The sequence below is a fragment of the Microtus pennsylvanicus genome, chromosome 18 (assembly GCF_037038515.1).
Source record: "Microtus pennsylvanicus isolate mMicPen1 chromosome 18, mMicPen1.hap1, whole genome shotgun sequence".
Classification (NCBI taxonomy): Eukaryota; Metazoa; Chordata; class Mammalia; order Rodentia; family Cricetidae; genus Microtus; species Microtus pennsylvanicus.
The window spans coordinates 36,397,636-36,414,196 of NC_134596.1; the positions used below are offsets into that span (position 1 = coordinate 36,397,636).

General features: G+C 46.9%; 1 protein-coding gene across 1 annotated transcript in view; it reads left to right on the forward strand.

Annotated features, from left to right (window-relative positions):
- The first annotated feature begins 15,088 nt into the window (after positions 1-15,088).
- Positions 15,089-16,561, forward strand: part of Ccdc83 (coiled-coil domain containing 83) — a 28,161-nt gene continuing 26,688 nt past the window's right edge. Inside the window, exon 1 of the mRNA XM_075952871.1 lies at positions 15,089-15,183. Coding sequence (XP_075808986.1) covers positions 15,089-15,183 — 95 coding nt within the window. The remainder of the gene's footprint in view (positions 15,184-16,561) is intronic.

The window sequence follows — 16,561 nt, forward strand, 5'->3', positions numbered from 1 at the left end:
TCAGGAAGAGACTTGAGAAGGGAAGAATAAGTGGGAGGCTCCCGGCTTTGGTCAGTCAAACCAGACCCTGGGAACCGTCCTAAGGAGGAGGCAATAAAGACAAAGCCTACCTATTAAAGTGTTCTCCATATCCTAGCCAGCGAAACTCTAGCTTGCAGCAAGCGGCCGTTTTGGCTGTTCTCTAACACATGCAATAAAATAAGCCACGCCTTTCAGGTTCGGCAAGGCCGACAGAGTCCTAGCATAGGGCAAGGATGGAGTGAGCATAGCTTTCCCCGACGGTTTTGTCGGTAGCTTACACCGTCTCTGACTGTAGCTACCGTTACTGTTTTAACGCCAGGTGGTGACCCAGACTCTGGTTTGCATCTCAACTTCTGCAACTTGGAACTGTATAAAATGGGAACTTGGTGAGTGGGGGCAAGGAGGGCAGCAACTTCGGAGAAATTCAGTCGGCAAACCCTTAGCGAACTCACTTTACACGTGAAGATGAACCGTTCTTTGCACTGTCGACCACGCCGTAATGGGGGCATCTCCTCAACATGGCTGCTCAACAATACAGGCTGTCCCGCTGATAGAGGAGCTTGAAGGACCTCTGACCTCGGGGACCATAAGCCTTTGCTCTTCCCCACCTTTCCGCAGCTCTTGGAGGTGCCTGGGTGGCTCCTCTCCATGTAGTGGCCCTGCTGGAGGCTCCAAGGCTGAGGTCTACAGAGAGTTGCCTTTCTGGGCATCTTGTTTCAATGGCATCACATATACTCTGGATCTTGGCTGTGGTCTCAGCGAGAATGTTAGGTGAAAAGTAAAATATGTACTCAAACCCACGCGAAGTGGAAGGAGCAATCCACAACCTCCCTTGCCCTCTTATTTCAAAATGTACTGCACTACATTGGGTTTGCTAATACGGGCAGACGTTTCTAAAAATGCCTTTTTATGCCCCTGTCTGCAAACCAATTCGCTGCTTCAAAGATAAGAGTTATAATTGCAGCCAGGCGATGGTGGCGCACGCCTTTAATCCCAGCACTCGGGAGGCAGAGGCAGGCGGATCTCTGTGAGTTCGAGGCCAGCCTGGTCTACAGAGCTAGTTCCAGGACAGGCTCCAAAGCCACAGAGAAACCCTGTCTCTAAAAACAAAACACAAAAAAAAAAAGAGTTATAATTGCGCCTGCCTCATTCCCCAGATGTGAGGTAGAGCTATTAAAACGTCCTAATTCTTCTCCTATGTGTGCTGATGTTGTGATGACAGTGGTTTCACAGGCTACGCCCCCGTGTGGGAGTGGGCATCTCACCTGAGCCTCAGAAACCTCAACCCATTAGGCAAGCTCCCAGGTGGAGCCAGAGAGATGACGTCATGGTTTTCCAGGCACTGCGACCTTTCAAGGAACAACGCCTGAGCGAGACACGCTCCTCGGACCAGAGACTGGATCCAAAGGACAGTCCCTTTGGCAAACAGAGATCGGAACTGGGGTTAGTGAAGTTCATCCTGGAACCCAGCCTCACCCTGACCCTCCCGCCGTCCTCTAAGCCAGCATTCTGCCACCACAGCAAGCTCGCTCTCATGGCTTACAGGGCCGGGTGTGATGGTCCCTGCTTGCCTCTCCACCATCCCATCTCAGTCCCCTCTCCTCTCTGAAACCCTACTGTCCCGCCATAGTGAACGCCTTTAGCTCCACTAGAGAGAGGTTCAGCCTCCTCGCCTGTCGGCCTTTGCATTCACCACACTCTCTGCCCCAGACCCTCCAACCAGAACCCCGAACTGATGAATCATTTGCTCTAGGCTTACTCCCAGCCCTTGAGATGGGTTTTCCACAGCAGCCTGCTTGCCCCTCTCTCTTCTAGAGTTCTCCAAGTGTGCAGAAACTTGATTCTTGTGTTTTCCACCTAGACCCAAAGTTCTCCAGACAAAAGCAGAACCTGCCCACTATCTGACCCCATGAGGTCAGGACTAAGCTAAGCTGGAACTGCTGCCAGACTCCTCATCCACAGAAACTGTGAGGTAATAAATGAGTCAATGAGTCAGTGCTCAGAGTGGTTTTCTACAGTAATAGGTAACTAATACACTATTAAAGCTAAATGGTTTGAAACAATGACTTACTACGTCTCCTTGATCCCATAGTTCCTAGCTGGTGAGCTCGTCTTCCCAATGGCACAACCTGAGATCACTTCAGCGCTACCTGGCTGAGGAGTAGGCTGGAGGGGAGGGTCCAACGTGACTTTGCTCATGTGTCTGGCATTCTGTGGGCTAGAAAGTGGCTTCTAGCCCACAGAGTGATCACCGAGTGATTATCCACAGTGCCTATGATTGGACTGGCAAGGCTATGCCATAAGAGACAGAAGTGTGTGAAAGTTTACTCCCTCCAGAGCAAGAATCCCAAGAGAACCAGAACACTCTGCGTCATCTTCCAGGACCAGGTCTCAGAACTGATGGAGAATCATTCTGCCTCACGCTCAAAGTAGAAGCAACCATAAATCGTAAACCAACCAGAATCCTCTAACCCCACATCAGACAGAGGTCTGATCTCCAAAATGTACAAAGAACTCAAGAAATTGGACACCAAAAGAACACATAATCCAATTAAAAAAATGGAGTACAGACCTAAACAGAGAACTCTCAACAGAAGAATCTAAAATGTCTGAAAGACACTTAAGGAATTGTTCAACATCCTTAGTCATCAGAGAAATGCAAATCAAAATAACTCTGAGATTCCATCTTACACCTGTAAGAATGGCCAAGATCAAAAACACTGCTGACAACTTATGCTGGAGAGGTTGTGGGGGAAAAGGGAACACTTCTACATTGCTAGTGGGAATGCAAGCTGATACAACCCCTTTGAATTCAGTGTGGTGATTTCTCAGAAAATTAGGAAACAACCTTCCTCAAGACCCAGTAATACCACTTTTGGGTATATACCCAAAGGATGCTCAATCATGCCACAAGGACATGTGCTCAACTATGTTCATAGCAGCATTGTTTGTCATAGCCAGAACCTGGAAACAACCTAAATGCCCCTCGACTGAAGAATGGATAAGGAAAATGTGGTACATTCACACAATGGAATACTACACAGCAGAAAAAATGATATCTTGAATTTTGCAGGCAAATGGATGGAGCTAGAAAACATCATTTTGAATGAGGTAACCCAGACACAGAAAGACAATTATCAGATGGACTCACTCATAGGTGGTTTTTAAACATAAAGCAAAGAAAACCAGCCTACAAACCACAAGCCCAGAGAACTTAGACAACAATGAGGACCCTAAGAGATACTTACATAGGTCTAATCTACATGGGAAGTAGAAAGTAGAAAAAGACAAGATCTCCTGAGTAAATTGGGAGCATAGGGACTTTGGGGGGGGGGGTTGAAGTGGGGAGGGAAAAGGCAGAGAAGGGAGCAGAGAAAAATGTAGAGCTCAATAAAAATCAATAAAAAATGAAAAAAAAAAGAAGATCCATCTCCTGATATGATGGATCAAAGAATTTGACACTGGTTTGTAAAAATTAACCTTACTGAAGTATAGTTTATATATAGTAAGACACACAGACACACTCACACACACACGCACACACACACACGCACACACACACACACACACTCACACACACACTCACACACACGCACACACGACACACTCACACACACACGCACACACACACAGACACACTCTCACACACACACACTCACACACACACACACACACACACACTCACACACACACGCGCACACACATACACACGCACACACACACACTCACACACACGCGCGCGCACGCACACACACACACACATCAATTGGTGTTAACAAAAGCGTCACAATCAAAATGTAGAGAATTGTTTTCATCCCTATTTTCATCCCTTAGTTTCATTACCTGGTCCCCTGCCATAATCAATCCCCTCACCCACTGAAAAAATGCCCCTCATAGTCTCGGGCATCTGAATACCTGGTCCTCAGGCTCTTCGAGAGGTTTAGGAGGGGTGACCCTGAGAGTTATCGTATCATAAATCTCTCTGATTTATTCTTGTGGTTCCAGAGGTGAGCCCCCAGCTCCCCGTTCCTGCTGCAGTGCCTTCATTCCACCCTTGTGGTCTCCAAACCTCCAGAACTGTAAGCCCAAATAAACCTCCTTCTTCCGGCTACCTTAGAGAGAGAGCTCCACTAACGGCTGAGCCTTCTCACCCCTGGGCCTTTGTATCTGCCACACTCTCTGCCCCAAACCCCCCAACCAGAGCCCCAAACTGAATGAATCATTTGCTCTCGGCTTACTCCGAGCCCTTGAGACGGGTTTTCTACCGCAGCCTGCTTGCCTCTCTCTCTTCTAGAGTTCTCCAAGTGTGCAGAAGCTTGTCACCTGTCTTGTCACAGCCACAGAAAGGTAGCTAATACATCCACCCATCAGGGCTAGGCAACCTGGGTGGCTTTCAGGCTTTCCTAGACTTCCCTACGATCCTTTCCATCCTGCTTAGACTCTTCACTTAGATGAATGCTTCCTCAGGGATGTTCATAGTTTTGCCAGTATGGCTAGTTTAGTCTGCTCCGTTTCTGCGGCTGCGTGGTATTCTATTGTGTGGCTGTGCACTGCGGCTTTACATGGCCACCTGCGGGGGATGTGTGAGCTCTTCAATTTGGGGTATTAGAAAGGAGGCTGCTAAGAATACGTATTTTGTTTTTCCTAAGAACCTGTGTAGGAGCAGTGTCTCTGTTCCAGACGCTGTGTTTGTCATTACAGAGGACTACCATATTGCTTTCCAAAGCGGTCATAGCGGGACGCTTGTCAATAAATTGGTAGATTAGAAGCTAATGCCACACAATGAAGGGAAGTGAAAGAAACTCAATAGGGGCTGGAGAGATGGCTCAGCGGTTAACAGCACTCTGGGCTCTTCCAGAGGACCTAGGTTCGATGCCCAGTATCCACATGGCAGCTCATGCCTTTCTGTAACTTCAGTTCCAAGGGGTCTGACACCCTGCACCAATGCACATAAAGTAAAGCTAAATAAACTATTTAAACATTTTTTAAAAAAATAAAAGAGATTCTTGATAGCCGGGAGGTAGCGGTCAGCCTGGTCTACAGAGCAAGTTCCAGGACAGCTGGGGATACACAGAGAAACCCTGTCTCTCAAAAAAAAAACAAAACAAAAAAAGAAAAAGAAAAAAAGAAAAGAAAGAAAGAAAAAAAGAAAAAGAAAAAATCTTGAGAAAAAAGCAAAAGTGGACTCTATTCCAGAGGAAGAGCTTCAGAATTCACTCAGAGACATAGTAACACAATGTCTGAGTGTAGAAGTGGGGCCTGCTTGTTTGTCCCGGCCTCCCAGAACCGTATTAATTAAAACACTTCTTGGCTAACTCTTATATTAATTTAACTCATTTTTAATAATTTGTATATTGTCTGAGAATGCAGCAGGAAAGACAGACAGCAGCTCCCAAAGAAGTCAGTCCTGCCCCAGACTTGCCCCATCATGGCTGCCCGCTGAGAGAGGAAAGACAAACTTCCAAAAAGTATGTTAAGAGAGACAGCCAGGGGCTGGAGAGAAGGTTCATGATCAAGAGCACTGGCTGCCCTTGCAGAGGACCCAGATTCAACCTCCAAAACCCTGTGGAAGCTAACAGTCTTAAACTCCAGTTCCAGGGAATCCAGTGCCCTCTTCCGGATGATGTGGGCACCAGGTGTGCACAGACTACGCGCTGGCCACAACATTCACGTCCATAAAATAAAAGTAAATCCCGAGAAAGGATGCAACAGCAAAGATATTCTCGGTTCTTAAAAACTTCAACAGTCAAGGGCTGGAGAGATGGCTCAGTGGTTAAGAGCATTGCCTGCTCTTCCAAAGGTCCTGAGTTCAATTCCCGGCAACCACATACTGGCTCACAACCATCTGTAATGAGGTCTGGTGCCCTCTTCTGGCCTGCAGGTGTACACACAGGCAGAATATTGTATACATAATAAATAAATATTTAAAAAAAAAAAACTTCAACAGTCAAAAGACTGTGACTTTTTTTTTTTTTACTGTATTAAGATGTTTAATAATTGTTCATCCAAAATAGGATCCCTGTGGTCTTACCAAAAACTGTTTATCTGGCTTTTTCTCCCACACATCCTTTTCCCACCTCAGCTTTCAACACGGCAAGTCTAGCAAACAAAAACAAGGTCAAACGAGGAAACTGGGCAAATGGTTTTTATCTGGCTTCTTTATCTGACCACCAACTGGCAAGCACTGCTAGGAAAACTGAGCGGAGGATAAATGACAGGGGGGAGCACATTTTTGATGACGGGCCCTGGCTCTCGCACAAGAAGCAAGCCTCAGAGTTGTAGAGGGAAGGAAGTCGACGCGCTGGAGAAGTCCAGACCGAGCCCAGAAACGGAGAGAGGCTCCGTGTTTGGAGCCCTTTGTGGGGTAGCTCTTTGTAGGCTACTGCTGCGGTCTATTTAATAAGTTTACCCCCTACCGCTGCCAGCTGGCTGCAAAGGGGAAAATGGCTAACTAAAATACTTACCAGTCTGGCCTGGTGGTGAGGCCTTTAACCCGGAGTCCAAGAGGCAAGCGGATCTCTGCGGGTGCCAGGCCAGCCTGACCTGCATAGAGAGTTCCAGGCCAGGCAGAACTGTACAGTGAGACCCTATCTCAAGAAAATAAATGAGCCGGGCAGTGGTGGCACGCGCCTTTAATCCCAGCACTCGAGGGGCAGAGGCAGGCGGATCTCTGTGAGTTCGAGGCCAGCCTGGTCTACAAGAGCTAGTTCCAGGGCAGGCTCCAAAAGCTACAGAGAAATCCTGTCTCAAAAAGGAAAAAAGAAAAAGAAAATAAATGAACAAATAAATAAAATACCTTTATCAGATATGCAAATCTCAGAAAACGTGTATAACTGGCAGAAGGAAAGGGAAATTCTAGTTATTTCAAACTATTTAATTTTTGGATGACTTTTGGTATTTTGGGGGGTTGGTTTTGTTTTTACAACAGGATCTCCTTTTGTAGCCCAGGCTTCCCTTGAACGCCCCATCCTCCTGACTCAGCCTTTCAGAGTGATGCAATTCCAGGTAAGTGCCCCCATGCCTGCCTTGGATAATTCTATATTTTTAGTGATGAGAAAACCCCACTTAACCAACAGCTGTGTTTTACTAACACCCTCAGATCCGGTCCTTCAGTGGGCCCCCGATATAATAACACAGCATTAACTTTTAAAAATGATAACCGATGTTTTAATCTATTTCTTTAGGCCAACTAGATCTCTTGGAAGAGAGTAGGAAGCCTAAAGGAGCCTGGCTTCCACTTCCCAGGCCGGAAAGACAATTAATTACTGGAATGTAATGGGAGAAAAATTAGGGCGCCGGCAGAGACTGCCTTCAGGATGAGGGAGACGGGTTTGCGCAAGAGGAACTTAAAATGTTGTACTGCGGGTACAACGTTCGTTTGGTTCTGTTCCTACCTGGAAAACTGCTTTACAGATAGATCTATATTGCATCATGGAAGCTATAAGGAAGACAGAATCAAAGACTTCCGTGCCTCACGTTGTCCAGTGGGTACTTGCTCCATGTGTCAGCCATTCTACCTGGAGTTAAACCTAACCTGACAAAAGCAGACAGAAAAGCACAGGGACGAGCCCCCAGAACCTGCATCGCTGGAGCGCTGCCCCTTCCTACACTCCGGAGTGGTTTGGAAATCACAGAAGTGACATCTCTGCAGCCCCTCGCCCGTGTTCTTCCTCATATGGCCGCCAGGTGGCGCGCGCGAGCCACCGCTGGTGCGGCACCTGGCGTGGGCGAGCGGGTGAGGATGCCAGTTGCTATGGAAACTGAGAACGCACCAGCGGCCGGGGAGGGGTCAGGGAGGTGGACTGGAGAGTGCTTTGAGCTGTTTGAACTTGAGTGAGAACCGCCAGCCGTTCAAACCACCAGCCGGGAGCCCGGGACTCACACCCAAAAGCGGTGGAGAGGATGTCGGGAGAAAGCTGACATTCTTGCGTGACCGAGGGCTTCTTCCTCTGTCCACAAAGACTCCGTAGGAATCCTCCCCCACCACACCCGACACCCCCTCCTGTTGGTTTGCGGTGACACGAGATGGACTTGGGGGTCGCGCCCTCTGGTTTTTCCCTCGGGACGTTGTTCCTGAGCCGTTAGGAACTGTTGAGAGGGATTCTCCTAGGCTCCCCCTCTTTCACCACCCTGAAGACAGGGAGACCAGCCTGGTTTGGGCCATCCTAAACTTCAAGGTTTGTAACCTCCAGGTCTTCACACAGTCACTAACTCAGTAGATGCTTAGCCCTCTGATACAGTAGTTCCCCTTTATCCCAGTAGCGGCAGTTTCGGGTGGGAAAATATTAAATGACAAATGCCAGAAATAAGTAATGTGTATATTTTAAATAATGTTTGTCACATGTGACAATTGTTCTATTCCAGTACTGTTGTTCGTCCCTTCTTTGACTAATTTATACTAAATTTTGTTTCTGGTATGTGGGTATGGGGTGGGGGGCGGGGACGGGTGGGGGTTAGACAGCATCATAGGAACCGGCACTATCCCGAAAATTAGGCATCCCCTCGATGCCTTAGAATCTTAACCTCACGGAATAAAACGACTGCGGCCATGCCTCCCTTTTGTGTGGCAGTTTATCACAATTCCATCGAAACATATGAGACCTCTTAATTCTCAAAAGAGATTGAAAAAATGGAGAAAGACGCTGGGGGTCAGACAGGACCAGAAACTGGGCTGAAGTTGAAAAATTTAGTGGAGAGATGGGGGTTGCACTTCACCTTCCTTCTCCTAGTGCGTTCCCAAGCTGCAGAATGCAGTTGAGTGACCTTACACACCCTTGGGATCCTTCCCCAAGGACAGTGCCTGATCCAGCACAATAGGACCGTGCCCTGTGGTCAGTGTGCTTGCGTAGTAGCCCTCACAGGTAACCACAGCCTTCAAAAGAGAACACGTGATTTCTTCATTTAATGAACGTCCTAGATTTTAATGTCACTGTTCTGGTTTCATTAGGGGAGCAAAAAGGTGTGTTTCAGTTTACAGGTTACTGTGCATCATAGAGGAGGTCACAGCGGGAACCATGGAGAAAGGCTGCTTACTGGCTCACGGGGTTATGTTAGCTAGTTTTTTGTTTTGTTTTGTATAGCCCAGAACTACCTGCAAAGAGAACGATGCCACCCATAGTGAGCATCAATGAGCAAGATAACCCTCCACAGACCAATATGACCTGTATAATCAATCCCTCAAGGAGACTCCCCTCTTGGGTAGCTCAGGGCTGTATCAAGTTGACAGCTTCAACTAAGACAAGTATTTTGTTTGTTTCTTCAATGTCTTCTTTACCCCACAATCCCGTTCTGATTTGAGCTGAAGTAGTGAGGGGATAGGGAAGGATACCCCCTGTCTAAGAAAGAAGAAAAAGAAGAAGAGGAGAAGGAAGAGGAAGAGGGAAGGAGGGAGGGAGGAGGGAGAAGGAAGGAAGAAGAGGAAAAGGAAGAAGAAGGGGAGGAAGGGGAGGAGGAGGAGGAGGAAAAGAAAAGGGGGTAGAGGAGGGAGGGGAAAGATTTCTGTGAAGGAAAAAAAAGAATCTGCTCCATCTGGACATTCACCAGAATACATGACTCTTGCCCATGGGTCTCCTTGCATGCCACTCCAAGCCCTGACCCCAGCTTAAGTCCCTTATTTTGGCTACCATAAAAGTAGTGTGTGTGTTTCCATTATCCTCATAGAATTCTCTTCCTGGTTATGTTTTCATGTTTATAAAATGTTATTTGCTCGTTTGATATCCTTTTTCTCTGGGGACATTAAAATCGAGGCACAGAAAGCCTTGGGAGGAAAACGGAGCATTGCCGTGTAGAGGGGTCAGGTTGCCTGCTTCTCTCAGTATGTTTTCAGGAGTCGTGGATCAGATCATGCTGAAGTTTAAGATCTAGAAGAATCTGGGAACTTCAGTTCAAACGTGTGCCAGCGACTAAATATTAGCCCTAAGGAAAGTAGATGCTGGCGGGGGTGGGGCCTGGGACCTTGCTTAGCACAGGTGAGGCCCTGACTTTTATTGCCTGCAAGGTAAGAAGGAAAAGACTATACACGGCATCAGCCAGCAAACGGTCCGTGATCGAGTCAGTCATCCAGATGTCTTACTTGGATCTGAACAAGCGGTTTTAATGGTACTTTTCTAAAGCAGGTAGACTTGGCATTTTCATGATATTTGTAACTATGCCCAGATAGTCGACTTGAAAAGACGCATCAAGTTTTATAAGGCAACTTTTAGGTGGTATTACCACTTCTAACAGGATTTAAGTAGTTCCTTTTTTAAAATGCTGAAGCGCATCTAGTCTGTTCACAATGCATTCCGGCGAGAGAGAATAAAGCTTTTTATGTCAAAACGTATCTCTGGCATAAATGAACATTTGTACTCCAAGGACTTTTGCTGGGATGGAGAGATGGCTCGGCGGGTGACGTCTGCAGTGTGAGCATGAAGACCAGGGTTCGGGTCCCCAGCACCCAGATAAATGCTGGGCAGGCAGGCACGGTAACTTGCCTCTGCTCCTAGTGTCTGGGAGGCCGAGGCAGATCCCAGAACACACCGGCTAGCTGACTAGCTGGATTAGTGAGCTGTGTGTTCAAGAGGGACACCCGGCCTCAGTAGATAAGGCAGAGAGGAACTGAACAAGACATCCACCATCAGACTCCGGCCCCCCCACATGTACACATGCACAAGCTCCCACATACGTAGACACATGCAAAGTACTAATTTTTAAAAAAGATACTTAAGCAAGTTTACTTTACAAACTTAGAGCACACACACTGCTATCAGTGAAGGAAGGCCATTGGCAAAGGAAGAAAGTAATGGATGATCGTAGGCCACTCATTCACACCAGCGTTTACTGAACTTCCAGGACACAGCTAGCTTCTGGACCTCCAGGCATTTTTGAATTCCCAAGGACTTTAGTTATAGGAGTACTATGAATATTTTTAAATGTGTGTATTGCCTCGCAGCCAATGTTACAATGAGTTCTGTGACTTCTTGATTGCTCTTTCTGTAACCAGGCTCCTGGAAGGAAGTACTGCATTTCTTGCTATTGTTAGTGCTGCTACTTTTGAGTTTACAGAAGCTTAGAGATTTGAAAGGGGTGATGATGAAATGTACATTTTCATTCTTGTTGGCAAGTTTACCGTTGGAAGGGAAAGAGCCAAAGGAGGGAGACCAGTAAGATTTAGCTGTGGAAATGGAAGGGAGAAGAAACTGTGTAAGAAAGTTATAGCAATGACAAAGAAAACCCTGTCATTTCTGCTCACCCGCCACTTTCCTTGCAAATTAAACATTATGGCAATTGTCATATTTAACCAATATCTTTTGATCACATGTTTTCTCCCCCAATGGACTTGGTCATAGCTAACAATGTTAGGTCCATATCTTTCATTTCAACCCATGTTTTTGAAAAACTAGCAGAGCAAGATCAGGAGCCATTTCACATGTCCAGAAAGGTGCCCCCAGGGGTTCGGCCCCACCCCTGAGACTGTGCTGACAGGAATACGCTCTGTGTCTAGGGGTGATTCTACAAAGCCAAAGCACTTTGGGATAGCAGTCTGATAGGAGTTAATCGCGTTTCTGCTTTTACTACATAAGCTTCATCTTTCACTGAGAAACACCTGGGAGAAATGCTGTTTTGAAATGCTTCCTGACAGGAAAAGCAATAGTCACAGAGGAAATCCCAAGCTCAGGAGAGTCTAGAGACCCGAGTCTTTGTGATCCAGGCGGCCCAAACCCCACCAGGCAAGCAAGAGCACACACACATGGATGCGTGAGAGGCATCACTTCCTGGATGACTGTCAACAAGAGCAGCTCTTGAATGCCCTGGGAGTGTCTCTCAGACAGCTCCTTGTTTGTGTAAGGTCTGCTGCAGTGTGTGCCCCCCCCATCGCTCTGCGTTTCCGACTTGCTTCTTCTGTGTTGTACACTTAACGACCAGGTAACGCTCTATCCACAAAGCAGGCATTAAATACACATCTGCAGTTACCACAACAGACCAGACGTCCATTTGTGAGGAACTACACTGGGTGAAGCCTTCCTGGAGGTCACATCGACCACGTGACCAGTCTGTCTTCCTTTGCTGTGGCGGCAATCCTGAAAAGGTCAGCGACCGTGTTCATGAAAACCTCCACGGCTTGCAGGACATCATCAGATGCAGACGTCCCTTGTGAGGCACCGTCATTAGCAGCCCAATTGTCTCTCTAATTTTCTTGAAATCCCTCACAACAATGACAACATACAGTACTGTTTAGGCATGAATCATTCATGCTTTAGTGGCTCGACATTTTCCCTCATATTTTATTAAACTCCTCTGTGGTGAGCTGCGGCTAAATTACTAATTATGCATTCAGAGGGTTAAAAACATAACAGCCATATAACTGAGGTAATTGAACAAGATGAGGTCGTGTTTTCTCCGGCACCAGATGGGAAATGCTGGAGGGGACGCGAACACTTGATCTTCTCCGTATGACTCGTGAAGAAAGAGATCAGTCTTGACGCTTGTTTCAACTTTTAAATAAGACAGATTGAGAAAAGAATTGAATAGTAAATCACTGCTTTAAAATGAAACGTTAGCAAGCTTTTTTGTATAAAGACAAAAATTTGTATTCTAAAGTAGAAAATGATATAAAAATTCAGGGTGGCATTGGAAACAAAGAGAACAGATTTGTCTTAGCTGATGGTTTCCTGTGAACCATGATGGTATATAATTTTTCATGTGGAAGCTTACTGAATTGTTGCAAATGGTTGTCATATTAAAGAAGGCAGGTGTGATAAGTTGCTCACACTTGTCATCTCAGCACCCAAGGGGCTGAGGCAGGAGGATTCCCACAGGTTCCAGATTAGCTAAGTTTACAGAGTCTCAAAAGGAAAAAAAAAAAGACACTGGCAGGGTTAATGAATGTTTTTTTTTTTTTTTGGATCTGGATGTGTACTTGTCTAGAAAACTCTGAGATACAAAGAAAGCATCGTGAGAGGTCTGGGCGCACCAGCAGCAAGGCTATAGAGAAAGGCATGTTTCCATTCCAAAGGGTTTCCCACTGTGGAGGTCTGCATGGACTGCCGATCCGATGGTCCAGATCGGTAGAGAAGCCAGGCCATGTGATGTGTAATGTATATCTGTACCTGAAGAGAGACATGTAGCTTGTTAAGGCTCCTGTGTGTGAGACACTATGCAAGTCCGGATGTATTTATCTATACAGATGTTTATCTATCTCACCAGAGCCCTTTGAACGAGGTCCCCAGCACTCTCAACAGTGTGCGGGCTGAGGGATCTGCAGAGCCAAAACAGGAACCTTCTGAAGATCACACAAGAAGTAGGTGATGAATGAGGTCTAGGGTTAAAACATACATCTGCCTGATTGTTCCCCCAGCCCAAGCATGTATTCAACAAGAGTCGTGTCTGTCACAGGGAGAGAAAGAGCAATGCCCAAGAAGTATCACAGGCTCACCGTAAAGAGTTTCCCACCAGGGCAAACTACAGAAGCCTTGGTAACAAGGATGGGCCCCTGATCTTAGGAGAACAGTGAAACCAGATGAAAATCTTTCAGGGAAAAGCTACATTCTGAAGAGTGCTTCGAGACTTAAGTCAAACCCGTGAAGTATCCTGCTTCATTCCAGTATCAGCCAGTAATGGTTTTCCTTTTAAAAAAAAAATATTATCAATAATTTAATGATTTCATATAAAGAGGGAGTGGGGACTGTCTCTAATTCTTTTGCCTGCTTTTGAGACCTTTTTGTTCCTACTGGGTTGCCTTGCCAGCCTCAGTATGAGGGGATGTGCCTGGTCCTATTGTAACTTGCTATGCTGTGTTTGGTTGATTGCCCTGGGCGGTCTGCTCTTTTCTGAAGGGAAATGAAGGAGGAATAGATCTGGGGGAGAAGGGAGGTGGAGGGAGGGATGGAGAGGAGAAAAAGGAGAGGAGAGGGGAGGGGAGGAGAGGGGAGGTGGAGAGAGGGACGGAGAAGAGAGGAGAGGGGAGGGGACAGGAAGGGAGAGGAGGGGAGGGGAGGGGAGGAGAGGAGAGGAGAGGAGAGGAGAGGAGAGGAGAGGAACTGTGGTCGGGGTGTAATATATGAGAGAAGAATAAAGAACAATATATTATTAATAATTTAAATATTTCATAGAAAGGCAGTTTATAGCTTATGAAAAGTTAACGAAGCAGCATCATTATAGCTGTTTGCATTTGTAAACCTCTTAGGTGTTTAAAAAGTATTTCAAAGTGTACTTTTATTTATGATTTGTTTAGCGACAACCTTGATCAAATACAACTCTTTCAAGTCCTTACACTTTGATTCTAAGGAAAAAAAAAACTTTTTAAAAATATTTTTTCTTGCCGGGCGGTGGTGGCACATGCCTTTAATCCCAGCACTCGGGAGGCAGAGGCAGGCGGATCTCTGTGAGTTCGAGACCAGCCTGGTCTACAAGAGCTAGTTCCAGGACAGGCTCCAAAACCACAGAGAAACCCTGTCTCGAAAAACCAAAAAAAAAAATATTTTTTCTTTTCTGTTCTTTGCATATAGTACATGCAATGTGCTTTGACCATATTTTACTCACGTCTTCTCCCTGACCCACCCCTGACCTCTCACTACCTGCTCCCAACTTTAATGTGCTCGCTCCTTAGCGGGGGTGAGCGGTCATGAGCCTCTCCACCGCCCACGCTGGAGTGTTGACCAGCTTGACCTTTGCAGACAACCCCATCCGTGGTGGCCGCAGTGAGCCTGTCATATCAAGAAGAGATGACACCTTGTTCAGTCCCCTGACCCCTGACTCGTTCAATCTTTCAACTCTTCCGTGGGATTTTTTTTTTAGACATTTATTGAGTTTCTGCTACACACAGAGCACATGGCCGAACACTGTGGAGAAATGAAGACCACAGGAAACTCAGGCCGTTAGTCATTAAGAAGAATGATGGGAAATGCCGCTTGATAGCGCCCCAGCCTTGTGGATGATGCTAGATCTGGGGACAAGCAGAGGCCAGGACGGGATAGCCCCGGTGGTGGTTTCTGAGAGTCGGTGCAGGCAGAGGGGCCAAGATGGAGCTGGTTCACTTTTCTTATGTCTGTTTCCTATTCAGGTATATTCGTAGTGGTCAACGGGAGCCATGGACAGCTCGGCGAAAGGAAGCAAAAAGGGGGCGCAAGATGGACCCCAAAAAGATGCGAAGCCGCTGATAAGTGAAGCCCTTCTGGACTACCAGTGAGTCTGTATTCTGAGCCTGGATCGCTGGTAGAGCTCAATTACCTGCTCATGGCGGCTGCACAGCTAAGCACCGCCTCGGAAGTCGGGATGTGATTAGAGACATTAGACTGCTGGGCTGTGCGCACAGACCAGCAGTATCTATGAAATGGCTCTCTTCCATGTGGTTTTGGCTCCTCCATTGTGTTGCAATTTAGAGAAGTGTGTGTGTGTGTATGTGTGTGTGTGTGTGTTAGCAAGATGACAAGCTTGCCTGTCATTCCTCAGTCACTGGCTACCAGTTTTTTTGGGTTTTTTGCTTTTTTTTTTTTTTGAGGCAAAGTCTCTGTCCTTGAACTTGTGACACCTTTCCTGCCTCGGTCTCTTAAGTTCTGGAATTACAGACAAGTACCACAACTCCTGGCTTAAGAATTATTTTGAAGAATGAGAACCTTTCACCATGTCCTGCCCCCAGGAGCTGGAAATGTGTTATTTCCACAAACAGCCTCTCGAGAGCTTGCGAATGCCGCGTTCTGGCACTGGGCAGGTGTTCCAATGTGTAACTTTTAGGGAACTCGTGGGAAACTGTCAGTAAATTTCCAGATAAGAATGAAATCATCCATGCTTCCACTCAACAAACATGTCGGCCCAGAGCACAGCAGTGAGCAGGCGCACACGCTCCCTGCTGTGAAGAGAGGGAGAGAAGGACTTGACCTAGGCGCTTGTAAAAGTCGTGTGAGTCTCCCTCTGGAAGAAGACAGCTATGGAGAGAGTGGAAGCATAGGGCTGATGCAAAGACGGCCAGGTGTGAAAAGGCACCCGGGTGGGTGGCTCTCAGGAAATGGCAGACGCCAGCAGGAAGGACAGAGTGCAGGCTCTGGTGTAAGGGCCAGTACCAGCAGCAGTGAGAGCAGGAAAGGGCACCATTCACTGGAGGGATCCAGGGTTGAAGGTGGGGGCTGTGATGCTGGTAACCCGAGCGGATGAAGAGAATTGTCTTATCCGCAATCAAGGAAAAGCCCTCTTCTACAGAAACACTCTGTTGGGTTCTCATTCTGTGTAGACGGCAGAGAGTACAGGGTCAGAATTCTAACAAAGAAGCAGCTGGGACGAGCTGTCAGACTCCTGACGTGAGGGACCCTTACGTCACGACGACGAGGCATGGTCCTCATGCATTTCTCGCTGTAACTGAGATCTTCCTTCTCCCTTAAGCAGTGTAGAAGAGTCAGGCTCTGTGAACACAACCTGATCTCACCCATGCTCTCTGGTGTGGGATGACACCCAGTTATATCTCGCTCTCGTTGGGGTGGACAGAGGCCAGTATCTCCCTCGTTGGCAGATGTTTACATGGGGAGAAATGCTAGCAATAGACATAAAGTGACTATTCCCCTGCCTGCAT